This window comes from Saimiri boliviensis, chromosome 5, assembly GCF_048565385.1.
Source record: "Saimiri boliviensis isolate mSaiBol1 chromosome 5, mSaiBol1.pri, whole genome shotgun sequence".
Lineage (NCBI taxonomy): Eukaryota > Metazoa > Chordata > Mammalia > Primates > Cebidae > Saimiri > Saimiri boliviensis.
In genome coordinates this window covers 26,654,225-26,670,248 of record NC_133453.1, presented here as the reverse complement: position 1 = coordinate 26,670,248, position 16,024 = coordinate 26,654,225, and the positions used below count along the sequence as shown (strand labels likewise).

Genomic DNA, 16,024 nt, shown 5'->3' with positions numbered 1-16,024 from the left:
AAAAAAAAAACTTCATCAGAGCATATCATAAAGGATAAGAGCATGAGCTTTGTAGTCATACAGACCTCAAATCTGCATTCTACCACTTACAAGCTGTGCGGCCTTGGAGAAGCTGCTTTTCTCTCTAACCCTCATTTCCCTCCTCTGTAAAGCAAGGTATATGCTAGTATTTTCTAATAGAAATATAATGTTATATGTGATATACTATGATAATATGTTGATAATTTTAAATTTTCTAGTAGCTACATTTTTAAAGAATAGGTAAACTTGATATGTTTATATATTTTTGTTTATATATGAATACTTATATTTGTTAATTAGATACACATAAAATATATGTTAAAATCTATAAAATATCTCAAAGGGTATAACATCAACATGTAATCTATATAAAAATTATTAATAGCCTATTTTACATTCTTTCTTCATTTGAAACGTGGTGAGCATTTTATAATTACAGCACATTCCAAATTGTACTAACCACATTTCACATGCTCAATAGCTACATGTGTGTCATGGTTGCTATAATGCATGGTACTGGGTACATTGGATGGTCTCCTGAAACTCTAAAAGAATAAGGCAGCCTTCCTAGGTTTCTCACTTATTTCCATGAAACTAGTTGTACAATCTACTGATTCTTGGAATCAATAGATGCCACTAGGGTGACATGAATATAAAATTTTTGAAATATTTCTTTTACTTACATACAAATCAATTTAAATGTATTCCTAGAGATGAACACAGATTCAAACTAGAAACTGGAATGGCACATTCAAGAGTTGCTTTGATAGATCCATCTCTCGGTTTTGTGGCATTTTAGTAAGGGCAGCTTACCTACCCCATAGGATTATTAAAGGATAAAATGAGGTAATGCAGGTAAAGGACTTAGAACAGTGCTTGGCAAATAACAAGCACTAAAAATAGTTATGTGAAAGCTGCTTCTATTATCCACTGATATTGACTATCACAGCCTCTTTGCTACCCCGGAGGAATGCAAAAATATATGGCATGGCCCCTGTTCCTGAGTAATTACAAAGTTAAGAATGTAAGACCAATACATAATTAACTAGAATTTGTGACATCTTATTATCACATGAATGGTATGAATGAAATAAAGTAAGTGCTCAGAAAAGGCAGATCTTCTACCACGGATCCCCTGTACCAACTTGGTGAAGAAAATCATTTTGAACTAGGATTTAATAGATAGGTTGACTTTTGTTTGGAGGTAATGGTTGGGGACCATGGATACAGCTAGGAAAAGTATTCAACTATAAGGAATTACAGAAGCAACAATCCAAAGGTAGGGAAGTGAAAAATATATTCAAGAATGACGGCAAATGGTTTGATGGAGAGCATAGGGTTTATGTTAAGATAGGCGGGTGTTGAACAATGAGAACACATGGACACAGGGAGGGGAGCACTACACACTGGGGTCCGTTGGGGGGAAATGGGGGAGGGGCGGGGGGGTGGGGAGGTGGGAAGAGATAGCATGGGGAGAAATGACAGATACAGGTGAGGGGACGGAAGGCAGCAAACCACACTGCCATGTGTGTACCTATGCAACAATCTTGCATGTTCATCACATGTACCCCAAAACCTAAAATGCAATTAAAAAAAAAAAACCTAAAAAAAAAAAAAAAAAAGAGTGTACTTGAGTTAGCAAGTTCAGATATTTGTATCAGAGTTTAGAGACCTTAAAAGCCATGCTAAAATACTTGGACATTATTCAATGTTTGAAAGAAATAGTGAAAAAAAAAAAAAAAAAAAAAAAAAAAAGGCACCGATTTAGGAGCCAAAGATCTGATTGCAGCCAGATCTGCACTGTCTCAAATACAGTTTCCCACCTTGGCCAAGTCACTTCAGTTGAGTTGTAACATAAGATGGTTGGATCTAAAACAAACCAAACCTGAAAATGTCAAAGATGTAAAGGGCCTCTTTGTTGCTGCTGCTGCTGCTTTTATTGTTCTGTTTATATCTATGGCGTTTTAGGATGAGAGTAACATTACTGAATAAATGACTCAGGAATTAATACATGTAGGCAAAGATCATTTTGAGAATTATTTCAGTGTTTCTAGCATCTCACAATAAGGATCTTAATACTGTGGACATAACAGTTGGAAATACTAATAAATGGCTGGGCTGGATTATAAAAAATTGGTTTAAAAAAGAATGGCTAGTACTTGGATTGAAGATGGAGAGGGAGGCAAAGTAAGAAATGAATTTTATTACAGTTTGGAGTCTATAAAACAAAGGTAATTAGTAGTTATAACAGAAATGGGAGAACCAGGGTAATAATTTGGCTGGAGAAATAAGAAGGGTTGTAAAATGAGTGTTTTCAGTTACTGGGTATAATTTTTAGTACATATGATATATGCATTATAATGTATGTAGTTAGGGATTAGTGGATATATATAAATAGTGACTTTTGCAAGAACATGAATGTTTTAGTTTCAGAGTTTCACAAAGTAGTAGAATCAACATTGAATAAAACAATTATGAGATTAACATGAGCATTAAATTTAAGAGCTTATGCAACTAGGGAGTTCAGTGATATTCATAAAGAAGATCCAAAGTGTGATACTCATCTGAGTCTTTTTTGTTTATTTTATTATTATCATCATAATATTATTATTTTACAGACAGGGACTTGCTCTACCTCCCAGAATAGAGAGTAGTGGTGGGAATAGCTCACTGCAGCCTTGAACTGGGCTCAAGCAATCCTTCTGTCTCAGCCTCTAGAGTAGCTAGGACCACAGATGCATGTCACCATGCCTGGCTAATTTTCTTTCAAATTTTTTTGCAGAGATGGATTCTCACTATGTTGCCCAAGCTGGCCTCAAATTTTTGGCCTCAAGTGATTCTCCAGCCTGGGCTTCTCAAAGCATTGAGATTACAGGCATAAACCCAGTTGGCCCTAAATCTTAATTTATGAAAGAAATTCTAAAGCCAGTAAATGAAGCAAGACTTTTTTAGTAATAAAGTGTTCGAATCAAATCCTAATTCAGGGCTGGGCAAGTTGGCTCATGCCTGTAATCCCAGCATTTGAGAGGTCAAGGTGTTTGGATTACCTGAGGTTGGAAGTTTGAGACCAGACTGGTCAACATGGTGAAACCCCATTTCTACTAAAAATACAAAAAATTAGTTCGGCGTGGTAATGCGCACCTGTAATCCCAGCTATTTGGGAAGCTAAAGCAGGAGAGTCAGTTAAACCCAGGAGGCAGAGGTTGCAGTGAGCTGAGATCAAGCCTGGGCAACAAGAGTGAAACTCTGTCTCAAAAAAAAAAAAAAAAAAAAAATCCCAATTCAATCTTCTGTGAGTCTCCCTCTTCATTGTCTCAGAGAAAATATCTACATCACAGGGTTGAGTAAAAAACATGATGTACAAAAGAAAGCTCTAGATATTTAATAAATGATTGTTACTATCAACTCATTCCAGTAAGTCTGGATGACAAAGAAATGGGCTCAAACCCTCTCTATTTAAAAATGTCATAAAGGTTTTTGTGCTCCTACTTATAACACACTATGACTCTTCATGCAACAAGCATGTATTAAGCACTGATATGTCAAGTGCCATGACTGTAAAAAATATTGCAATAATAAGCAGCATGCATCTCAACCTTAAGGAGAATTTGGCTTCATGAGAAGAAAATAAGTATTGACAGGTTTAAGATAACTTCTGGCTCTTCTAGGTGTACACTGTCAAAATGAATTTCACTTCTCACGTTTCTAAAATTAATTAAAAATTTAATAAAAATTAATGAAAACAAAACTTTCAAAATTTATAGCTTGAAAAAGTGTTAATATTACACATTTTATTAGCATGAGAATAAGAGTTTACAAATTATGTTAGTTTATCTAAAGTGATTTTTATACCCAGATAAAATTTTACCACTTGATTTGTATGGATTAATTAATCCTATAAACTTCTTTAAGGGATTCCATTGTTAGTAATGCTTAAATTGGTAAGTATATTCAAATATTCAAGTTTTTTTTTCACCAAATTCAGTTGAAATTGTTATTCAATTTTACTAAAATATTAGTGAAACTGTTTCTTAAAATAAATGCAGCATATAAAGGAACGATGTTGTGTTAAGAAAGTTACAAATTTATTTGGAACTAAATTTGAGAGATCCTCTAATTTATAAATTTGATTGGATCAATTAATAGCAGAGCAACGCTTTGAGGTTAGGAGAAATGTAATCCTTTTCTTCAAAGCCAAAAGGAGTTGTCAAATTCATCTAATAGTGTAAAAGGGACAGCAACATATGTTCCTCATTGAGTCCTATTGGTCAATGAAAAGGTATTGATCTATGAAACATGAAAATATTCTAAAGTCTTGGCAGATAAAAATAAGTATTGATCACACTTTTAAGACATATGAATGACGAGTCATAATCATTCACTAATGATATATACTGAGTTATTTATATAAAAGAATAGCAGTTACAAAATTAAATCAGTCCTCTCCCTAGACTGTTTCTTTCCAGCCTGTGAAAAGTTTGGACATTCTTACAGACTGAATGTTAACAAAAGAAAAAAAGCAATACATTTTTTACATAACAGATGTTTAAACATTTATCTGTATTTTATTTTAAAACAACTTTATGAATCAATTTTGACCACTTTTATCTTTAAACTGCTGGTAAACTATTCTACTCTGTTTTTATTCATAAATATAATTCATGTGATTTTTTTATGGAATATGTGCATTTATAAATTTTTTAATTATTCTTGTTAAAGCACTATGCTAAATAACATTTTTAATAATCTGTTCAGAAATTATGTTACAAGACAATATTCTGTTTTAAATATTTTAATTAAAATTTTAAAGTAAAAATAAATTATAATTTATTTTAATTTTACATTTTTAAGGAGACAGATTTACTTTAACGTGGACATTATTAGTTCAGGTTTCACATAGATTCTCATGACACTATTAAAAATTGTTTTTCTGCCATATTTTCATTCCATTGACCAAGTTCTGATACAGTTAAATCTTCTATTATCCCTAACTTTATCATTAAGACCCTAACATTCAGATGACAAGTGATTTGTAGTGTAGTTTGTTTCTCATTGCCAATGACCAGGAGATTTAAAAAGATACCCATTCACGTCTCCATAAACACTTTCTCTACAAATGTTCCACTTTGTAGAGATGCTACCAGTAATGACATTGTGGTATTTTTGTTTTTGTTTCTGAGAGTACCTCTTCTCTCTCACACCAACTGGATACTAAAGTACTAATATAGTAATTGACCCACCTGGTAAGTAATTTTGAACATTTTCTAACTTAGAAAGAGGTTAGCATTCCTGTTCACAGCAAAACTAATTTTAAAGTCACACATTATATGCCGTGTAATAATCCAATATACTTTAAATGAAGTTGAACATGCTTATAAATTTATACTCATTTTAGCTATTAGTTATGATACATACTCAGTCTTGCAATCTTCTGAAAATGAGTTCAGGTAAACCTGAAAAACCTCATAATAAATTTGCTGACTCAGAGCTCTCCTCGAGAAAACAAATTTTTGAAACACCTGAGGCATGGTACTGTTGAATTAACATTAGGTTCCAATACTATCATTTTCTGTATTTTATTAAACAAACTTTCAGAAATTATCAGAGCCTTCATAAATATTTCCAATTGTGATTTTTACAGATTTGAATAATGATTTAAAGCTAAATATTTTTCTTTTTCTTTATGAACTTGGTTCTGTTTGGTGTTGTCTGGTTTCAGAAATAGAAAAGAATATTTACCCCCTTTAAGCTGTTGTATAAAAACTATAAGAAAAAAAGTTATTTGATTCTTGGGAAAGTCACAAACAGCAACCGCCTATAGAGTGAGGTTGGAAGTGAAATCCATATGTAATACCTCTGTCAGCAAAGACTTAGTGGAAGAGGGTTTATAATAAATATTCACATCTGCTTCTTTGGACACTCTAATCCATCCTAAGAATCTTTGCTGTGTCAGGCTTTGTTCTAGATGAAGAAGCCCAGTAGTTATAAAGCTTTACAAATAGGCTGTATTTATCATGGTTAGCTTTACTTTTATAACTTTTCTCTGTTTTAGAGGTATTCATGATGATTGGGGGTAAGATTTGTGATTAAATATTACACTCTAGCTTTTATGGTGATATCATTCTAGAATTCTTATTATAAAATGGACCAATGCTACTTTCACAATATATCACTTACCTAAAATCTGTCAAGAAGGCATCATTGATAACAATGCTATGCTGGCTGTGGAAAACATAATGGCTTAAAAATCCAGGCTCTGGATTCGAAGCGCTGTGATTAAATGCTAGCTCCTTCCATACCTAGGGTGTCACTAGTTCGCCTTTCTAAGCCTCTGTTTCTTCACCTACATAGAGGAGTTAATACTATTATCATTAAATTGTTGTAAGGATCATATGGAATTATCCATATCAAGCACTAAATATCTATCACATTTAAAGAGTTTAATACATTTTAAATGTTATTACTGGAACAATGATATGCCTTCTTAGTATGATTCATCCCTTGGATAGTATTAATGTCATACCTATTTACACTAAGTACTGAGCTTACGTAAACACATTCTATTGCTTTTACTTACCTCCAAGTCCCATGATAGTTTGTTACTGGACTTCCTTAATAAAAATATTAATTAAAATTGGATCCCTGATTTGTTTTCACTTTGAGGAAATGAGTCACTATAAAACATATGGCACAAAAATTATGCAAATATCCTGTGCTGTATTTTTTTTAGAAAAAAAATAACAAAATTTGAATTCTAAGTGACAGTAAAACCTCCCAAGTCCTTTTTAAATGGAAGTATTTATTTCCACTTCAGCTACAAAAAAAAAAAAAATTGTTGAGTTCATGAGTATCACAACTTTTAAAGCAGGGATGTATATTAAGTTGCAAGTAATGACTAACATAATTATAAAAAGTAAGTTTAAAGAAGAATACAAATTTTAAAATACAAATTATCCATATAGATACAGATATATGTTTTCCATAAATTTTGAAATCTATGCCTTTTAAAACTTTTAAACATATAATTTATTTGAAAAAGAAAGTTGCTTTGCATAGTTGCTTTCAAAATCATCTCCTCAAAATACTTTATTAATCACAAATAAAAAAGAATAGTAGGACATTTGAGGAACTCTCCATGTAAAGGAGATAGAGCATTAGGCTTTATGTCCCAATTCAAAAATGTTATAATCTAATGATAGATGTGTCTTGATTTTGACTCAATTTATTTCTTATACCTATGGGAGCTACTTCTTATTTAATAACTGACATCTAACACAATTATAATTGAAAGAAAATAGAATGCTTCTTTGCTTATAAACTGCGAACACTTGAAATAAAACTTTGATTCATTCTCTCTCTCTTCTCTGTCTCTCTCAGGTCGAGTTTTAGCTCAGGCAAGTGGCAATGGCGTTATCCATCTGCTAGATCTTAAATCTGGGCAGATTCACAAATTGCTGGGCCACGAAAGAGAGGCGCACACGGTTGTGTTTTCTCACGACGGGGAGATTCTGTTTTCTGGAGGCTCCGACGGCACAGTTCAAACGTGGTCTTGACCGTCAGCATATCCTGCTGCGGAGGGTATTCCCTTTAAGGCTTGAAAATGCCTCCTGTAGTCCCAAACCAGTAAATAACTGGTTAAATGTGCCAGCAGGTAACATTTACAGTTTGCTTTAAAACGTGCTTTGGACATATATTTTAGTGCTCATACTGTTACTAATAAAAAAATAACTTTATGCTCACTCATTTGTGTCGGGGGCTTTTTTCTCTCTCGTTTTGATCAGAATTTAGAGACACGGCATCTTTGCTAGGGGTTTTGAAAGAAACAGCTTTACAATGACGCCTAATGACAGACTAGATGAATTACAGGAGATTGATTTTTAATGTTAGAGAACAAACTGCAGGAAAACCTGGCTACTTTTTTTTCTTTTAAAATCAGATCCAAGCTGAAGGAAGACCTGAAGTTTAATCATGCAGCACCAGGCAAGTCTTTCTGCTACCAAAGGGTCAAATAGAATCGACGAGCATACGTTTTTACAGATTCTTTGACAATGATTATGCTTTATCTATTAATAATAATCAGGGACTGCAGATGGCTTAAGTCTAAATGCAAGCGTCTCCTGGAACTTTCATCTCTGCAGCCCATCCAAGAATGCGTTAGGTATAATTACAATTTTTTAGAAAAAAAAAATTATTTGTAATTTCAATGCAAATAAGTATCTCGCACATAGAATGCCTTTACCCCTCCTGATGCACGCATCCGCTGTATAAAGTGCGACTGCTTGGAGAGCACTCTAGCCTTGTCTAAAGCAGCTCGGGGATTTCGACAGAGCTGGGCTCAGAAGCCAGTTGTTGGCGCTGTCCGTGGTGCTGAGGAATTCCCGGCTGCCGGCAGAATGAGCTCCAAATCAGCAATCTGCAAACTGCTCTCAGTGATGCAGAAACCCAGCTAAAGTTGCTCCTTTCCTTCACGTCCACAGTTAGTATTTTCCGGCGTGTAAGAGGGGATTCAAGCAACATATTGTGGACGATGGTGATGGTATTGCCAGCGGAGTGGGCTTTAAGCTACAGCATGCTGTTGCTGTTTGTGATCCTCAGAGCCTAGCCAAATCACCTCTACTGCCGTAGCAAACACTGTGTAAGTGAACTCATGTGTGGAGGAGGCGTAATCAGCCGCGAAATTTCATAAAAGGATCTAAGAAAATGCTAAAAATAAGTTCAACATGATTCTGCTACTGGGGTCTGGATTTCTACAGGACCAGCATTGCTTCTTGCTTTGAATTCTGAAGACCGGTCCAAAGCAAATTTCTTATGTGTGTCTGCTGTGTTTCTTTCTGGAAGGGCGGGAGACTGCTTCTTTACGGTGTTTTGAAATGGGAGGTAGAGAGAATGGATTGCCTTTAATTCATGCCTAAAAATGTATTCTTTGGGTAATTAAAGAAGAACTGCTTTTCTAAAACATACCTGACCTTTTAGTTCATTTTGGGCTGTGACCCCTACCTCCACCATTAACCTCCAGAGTGATTAGGTAAGTGTATCTTATGACATGAGTTATATTTGTTTTCTCAAAGAAATAGATGCAGTCATTTTAAATCATATGTAGCAATATGGGGAGGGGGGGAAAGTTGAGATGGGAAGTGATCCTCAGTTTAGCAGTGTTTGCTTTCTTATTAAACATCTTCAGATACACATTATATTTGATGTCTCCAATGTTTCTTCTCTTAAATAAATAGTGTCTTAAATTGTACTAGGGCAGCTCAATTATGAAGAAGGCTTTTAAAAAAATAGCCTAAGAACTTTGTTATATTGAAAATAATAGCTTGTTTTTTACCATGCAGATTTTAAGATATATTTCATATAATAAAAACATATTTAATGTTTATATAAAGTAGATATTACATTCCTATTTTTACCTCTAAGTTTACATTTACCATAACCTAACACATTAATGCCTACCTGTGGCTTACAAAGAGATCATTTTCTGTCTATGTCCCTTTGAAACAGAATCGTATGTGTATTTTATATGGCTTATCTTGCATGTACTGACAGATACTGCTGAAATATTATAAGGAAGCACAGTAGCTTTCTTTTCCTCTAAGGTAAACTTTGTAAATATGTGATGTATAAATGCTTGCTTTAATTAGTAAATTATATTTATGCTTTTTCAGAAGCTTCTGTTATGTTTGTTATCTCTGTAGTAATTTGAGAGAGAAAAAATGCTTTGTCAAAGGGAGCTTCCAGATTATCAAGTAGAATTATAGGTTTGCATTTTCTTGTTCTGTCATGACTCATTATTTTTGACATATTTTATAAGAAATCATCTGCTTTATTATTGCCTACCCAAAGGGAATTCTAATATCAGAGGATATCAGAGGAATTCTAATATCAGCTTTCTCTGAAAAGAGGGCATACTACCTTCCATTTTACTATTACTAGAATTTGCACATCTACCTTAAAATGCAAATGTAATATAAGAGTTTATGAAGTTTCCTAATATCATCTTTATCTTATTTTAAATTATTATCTGTATATGTTAAAGTGAACAGAGATGGTTTTCATTGCTCTTAATATAATCTGAAGATAAACCAATGGATAACATTTGTAACTGACCTGAAAACATCCTATATACAATCTTAGTGATATTGGCATGAAGCCAATCACATTTAAATAAACAAATAAGCTATTGACAACAAATTTCCTTATTTATTACTCCCTGAAGTCAGTTTCCCCAGAGCCTCTGTGTGAGTTAGTCATTCTAAATATTAAATAGGAGCCCACTCCCAACACTTCACATCAAGTACCAGTACTAAGTGGAGTTTACAAGAGTCAGTGTCACAAAATTAATAAGGCATATTTTCTATGAATGGTTAACATGAATTACTGTTTTAAGCAACTTCCATAAACAGTTTTAAGCTGACATCTTTGTGCACATTGCCTACATGCAAATATTTTTGACATTTCAAGAGTTATGTTTTTAAGATCTCATAAATTGTAACTATATTATATTGAAATGTTTAAATAATACTACATATCTATTAGTATTTAAGTTACTGTGAAATAAATTTATAGATAGATCTCTCCTGCCCACTAGGAGCTTACTTCCTATGTAAAATAATGTGGACAAGAATATAAATACATTTGTTTTTAACAATTTCTTTTAAGCACATGGAATTCTCTTGTATTATTTTATCTTATTATTTCAAATTTTCTCTTGTATTATTTTATTTCATTATTTCAAGTTTTCTGTCTCTTGATCGCTATGGAATAGTCATGCTGTTTTTGTTATTAACTATATCTCAAAAATCCAGGTTCATGTTCACTGAAACAGGCAACTAATGTTGATACCATCATTGTTCTCCAATTATGGGCATAAATAAGAAATCCTCTATAGTAGCTCCAACCTAATTATAATTTACAGTCAACTGCTGGTTTATTCTTTTTCTTTTAGAATTAGATTTTTTCTCACTAATCTCTTGAGTTGATACAGATAATTATAACATATGTTCCATCACTGACTAGTCCAGTTTAAAGAATAACAGAAAATGTGAGTTCAAATATTCTTGAGCTATTTGTAAGTTACTCCTTGTAATCACCTTTTGGGGCTCAGTAAAACCATTTCTTTGCAATTTTGACAAAGCCAGATGTTTGAAATTCAGAAGGAAAATTCACGCTGAAGGTTCCCACATAAAATAATCAAAAAGGACAAATTTTAATGCATATATTGCCAAGTATCAACTCTCCAAACTTCACAGTAAGGCATAGATGGTTGCATGAACTTAGTCTATTTGAGGTCTTGGTGTCTTCAAATCTATCCCAAACAAACAGTTTAAGAGCATGGACTTAAATGAATCTATCTTCACTTTATATATGTCAAATTATTCTTTTTAAACATTTATTTTCAGCCTACCCCTCTTGTATTCCCATGGAAGGAGCTGAGTATATTTAATATTAGGAGCACATCCAGAAGTCTTTGAAGAGGGGGATGGCTCTTCATATTCATGAAGCTTGCATACTTCTGTTGGTCATCCCTGGATTGGTCACCTCTGCTGCTATCAGTCATGAAGACTACCCTGCTGATGAAGGTGACCAGATCTCCAGTAATGACAATCTGATCTTTGATGACTACCGAGGGAAAGGGTGTGTCGATGACAGCGGTTTTGTATACAAGCTGGGAGAACGATTTTTCCCCGGGCATTCCAACTGTCCGTGTGTCTGTGCTCTAGATGGACCTGTTTGCGACCAACCAGAATGCCCTAAAATTCACCCAAAATGTACTAAAGTGGAACACAATGGATGCTGTCCTGAGTGCAAAGAAGTAAAAAACTTCTGTGAATATCACGGGAAAAATTACAAAATCTTGGAGGAATTTAAGGTATGCGTTACCCTCCATATTTATTGAATATTAACTTTTCATACCATGTGCTTAGTAAATTGCTACATTAAAGCCAGAATTGGAAAAATGTACTTTTTAATTTCCCTTTAAATTACAACAAGTTGATTCTAATTAGCATAAGTAGTACCATGGTCAACAAATGGCCAGTTGGTTTGTTGATCATATTTGTTAAGTTTCACAATAACCTTTTTTTTACCCAGAAGTATTTGGGGTATGCCTAACACCTTTTATTTTTGCCCTTAAACATTTCTTCTCTATTATTACAAAATATGTTTTCTGGGGGAAACAATTTCGTGATTAGTATATGTGTCTCTTAAATTCATTTTTAAATTGTGTTTTGTGTGTGTGTTACTTCTTAGCCTAATTTGAAGTCATTTAACAATACAGTCTAGAATTATGTGTTTATTGTGTGGAAAAGCTGCAGGGACACACTTCTTATCTGTGGTCTTCATATTAAGAAAACACACTTGGCCTTCTTGTTGTCAAGCAAGATCCTCATTCTGTTCTCTGCCCGCAAGATTTTTTACTTACTGGATTCCACAGATAACTGAATTTTTATCACAATCCATGTAAAGAGTAGTAAAAAAGACTGTAATCTTTTTCAGCCTATATGGTATTTTTTAGTTTTTCTTTTATGCTTGTGTCATCTTTTCAAAGTAGCTTGGAGTTCATTTTTATCTCTTACTGGACTTTCTTTTCTCCAATGGCTAGTTTTAATTGGGATATCCTATAAGCCTGATCTGAACCCTGAAGGTATGAATACATGAAAAATGTCCATCTTAAATGTAATGGCAGTTTGTGCCTTGGAGTGTCTGTCATACTGATAGCTTCATATAAAATGTTCCCATTTCATCTAACCACGTTCTGTAACAAGATGCTCAGACGTTAGAGGAAAAAGAAGATATAGCTAGTTTGTACTGTGGGTGTCTATGCATGAGAGAAGACATTTCCATTATTAGCACTGGTCCAACTTCTCTCTCCTCAAGAGTCAAATGGTGCCAGAAATCAGTACGTAGAAAAAAAAGTTTCAACTGATCATCATTAGAGCAAACTGGGTATTTGTAGTTAACTGTATTTGGTTCATTCCAGGTTGTGGGTTCAAGCCAATTCTAATTTACCCAAGAATACCCAATTATTTAAACTAGATTCCTTAGAACATAAGGGAAATTGTAATTATAATTATGACATTCAACTTCCTTAGTCATGTTATTCTTGACTTTTGTCTTTCGTGTATTATTTTATTACACAAAATTAAGAATTAAAACCATGAGAGTCTAGTAAAATTATCATTGTTGACACCAAATAATAGTTGAGCAAATAGTACATTTATTAATAGTTTTATGATCTCTAAAATGTTGTATATACTTTGGAATTACCTATTTTTAATTTCACCTTAATGGAAGTAAGTACGAGTACTCAACACATTTGATTCTAGACATGGTTCTGGAGTCGTATCACCCTTTTCTAACATGCATTTATATCTAGAGTAGAATACAAAAAGGTATCGTAGGATCAGCATTTCATAACTAGAAAAAATAAAAATGGAAGTTTCTGAGATTTATATAATTTGGTAATCTGTATTTAATAAAGAAAAAAGAGATTGTCTAATTAACGTAACTCACTATTAAAATACTATCATTTTGGCTCTATTTATTAGATTTAGTTCAGTACAAAGGTAATAACTATGTTACCATGTCAAACAATACAGAGATATTTAAAGAAAAAGTTAATAATTTCTGTACCCATTCTAGTTATAACCCTACTGTAATCTAATTAATCCCTAACAATCTTTCCTAATATATGATCCATTAATATGCAGTTTTTCACCTGACTTTTTGTGTCATAAATTTTTTGATGTGATTTTAAAAATGACAGATATCACCCTTTTTTTTTTTTTACAAGAATTTGGAGTCATAAAGAGCTTTAGAGACTGTCTAGGGCAAATGTATAAGAATGAGAAACTGAAACCAAGAAAGTTTCAATTACTTATCCAAAATTGTCAAATTATTTACTTTAATATCTAAATGCTCCCATTCTAACAATACTATGTAATCTCTCAAAGCACTCTGTCACTAAGGTCAGAGACCTGGATTCAAATCCCAAATTCATCAATTGGATATAAGTTTTTTAATGGAGTTCTTAAACTTTTGGAAACCACAGTGATACTGACTATAAATAGCCATTGTAATAATCACTTTCCTTAGGAGGAGAGGTTGGAATACTTAATACAATATAATTTCTGTGAAGTCACTAACCTTGTGATGATGGGTACACATTAGGTATTAAATAAATGGTTGTCCTCTCCTTCTTAACTTTAATATCCAGGGATTTACTCTAAATTCTAAATTCCTCTATGGATTTGCCTACATATTATAATGAAAGTTAAACTTTAAAAGACTTTCAAATGAAGAATTCTAATACCTTTTTAAAATGCTCTACTTATCCATATGAACCATATAATCTTAAGTAAATATTAGCCATGATCTGTCATCTTGATTCTCTTCCAACTCAGCTTGCAAGGAACAAGTAATTAATTATGAAAGATGGATAAAACTTTTATATAATGTTGATATGTTATTATGGAAGCTGTATTGAGATAGATATAGATATAGATATAGATATAGATGTATATATATTGAGTATCTCTGTAGTACCCAGTAAGAATTGGGTAAAATAATATTTTACCCAAAATATAATGTGAAATAATATTTTACCCAATAAGAATTTATCAGGCTGTTCAATAGATAAGGTACTACAGAGATACTTTCTCAATATCTCTTACTCAGTATATCACACTATAATGATATTAAATTATATAAAATATAATGTGAAATAATATTTTACCCAATAAGAATTTATCAGGCTGTTCAAGAGATAAGGTACTACAGAGATACTTATATTCGAACGTAGGATATCTAGAAGCCAAAATTTCTGCTCACAAGAAAGACATGATCAATGTGAAGAGAGAAGGGGGGAAAAGCAGTTGAAAATTAAGTATATTATTATGAAGACCCAATATAACTCCCAAGAGATTGTGGTGTCAGGAGCTTATCAACGTGGTATAAGGCTTGGTTAAGCAAGAGATTTTTCTTCAGGATGCTCACCCTATACACTCTGTAGAGTTGCCTGTTCTTCAAGAAGTACTTGAAACTGATCTGGGAAGATTTAAATTCCAAAGAGGAAACTGCAAGAGCAAAATCAGAGACTGGAATAAATACAACCTGCAAAGAGGAGGGAGATGGGAATAATTGGAAGCTAGATAATTACTAAAATGCTATCCTAATAAGAAGTAAATTCAGATATGTAATGGTGGACAGTGGATGGAAGGGCCTTGAATACTGGGCCATATATCTAGATTCATCTTAAGAATAACAGGAAATAAAATGCAGATTGTTGTGCACAGAGATGACCTAGTTATACATAAATAAAAAAGAATGTCCTACATCCAAGCACAGAATTGAAGTAAAGGGAAACTAATGGTGAAGGAAAGAAGTCTGTTAAAAAAAAAGAAAAAGAAAACAAAGAAAAAAGAATGAGATACACAAGGACAAAGACATTCAGGACAGTTTTCAGGGCAAAATCTAATTCCCCTGCTATAATCTAGATTGTACTCATCGACCTCTCCAGATTCTTCCTACTCTTGGCGACTTTTCTTCCCTGCGTGTTTGCACTGCTGTTCCACAGTATGGAACAACATTACTCCCCTGTTTAAATCCTACTAGACCACTTCAAGGCTCCATTTAAATCTCATTTCAACTGGAAACCCCTTTCTGTCTGTCCTACCTCTTATTTCCCACACTGTATCACTCCTCTCCCATTGTTCCCACAGCCTGTGGTTCACATCATCAAGAACAGTAATTGTTGTCTGATACTGCGAAGAGCTTTATGTATATTATAACACATTTTATTTTGTAATAACACTGTGAGAATTATACTTTTATTAGCACTGTTTTACAGATAAGAAAACTGAAGCAGCAGAGTGTAAGTAACTTGTCCAAGACCACACAGCTGGAAAGAGGAAAAAGTAGGACTCCAAGCCAGGCAGCTTGGCTGCAGAATCTAAGCTCCTCACCACTTTTACTGCTCTATCCCACAGCAATAATGCAATATATC

General features: G+C 33.4%; 2 protein-coding genes across 2 annotated transcripts in view; both read left to right on the top strand.

Annotated features, from left to right (window-relative positions):
- Positions 1-11,508, top strand: part of LOC101047868 (sperm-associated antigen 16 protein) — an 832,481-nt gene extending 820,973 nt beyond the window's left edge. The window contains exons 7-8 of the mRNA XM_074399064.1: positions 7,399-9,046; positions 11,421-11,508. Of these exons, the coding sequence (XP_074255165.1) occupies positions 7,399-7,574 (176 nt within the window). The 3' untranslated portion in view covers positions 7,575-9,046; positions 11,421-11,508. The remainder of the gene's footprint in view (positions 1-7,398; positions 9,047-11,420) is intronic.
- The window catches only part of VWC2L (von Willebrand factor C domain containing 2 like), a 171,294-nt gene continuing 166,768 nt past the window's right edge, over positions 11,499-16,024 (top strand). The window contains exon 1 of the mRNA XM_003925575.4: positions 11,499-11,890. Coding sequence (XP_003925624.1) covers positions 11,501-11,890 — 390 coding nt within the window. The 5' untranslated portion in view covers positions 11,499-11,500. The remainder of the gene's footprint in view (positions 11,891-16,024) is intronic.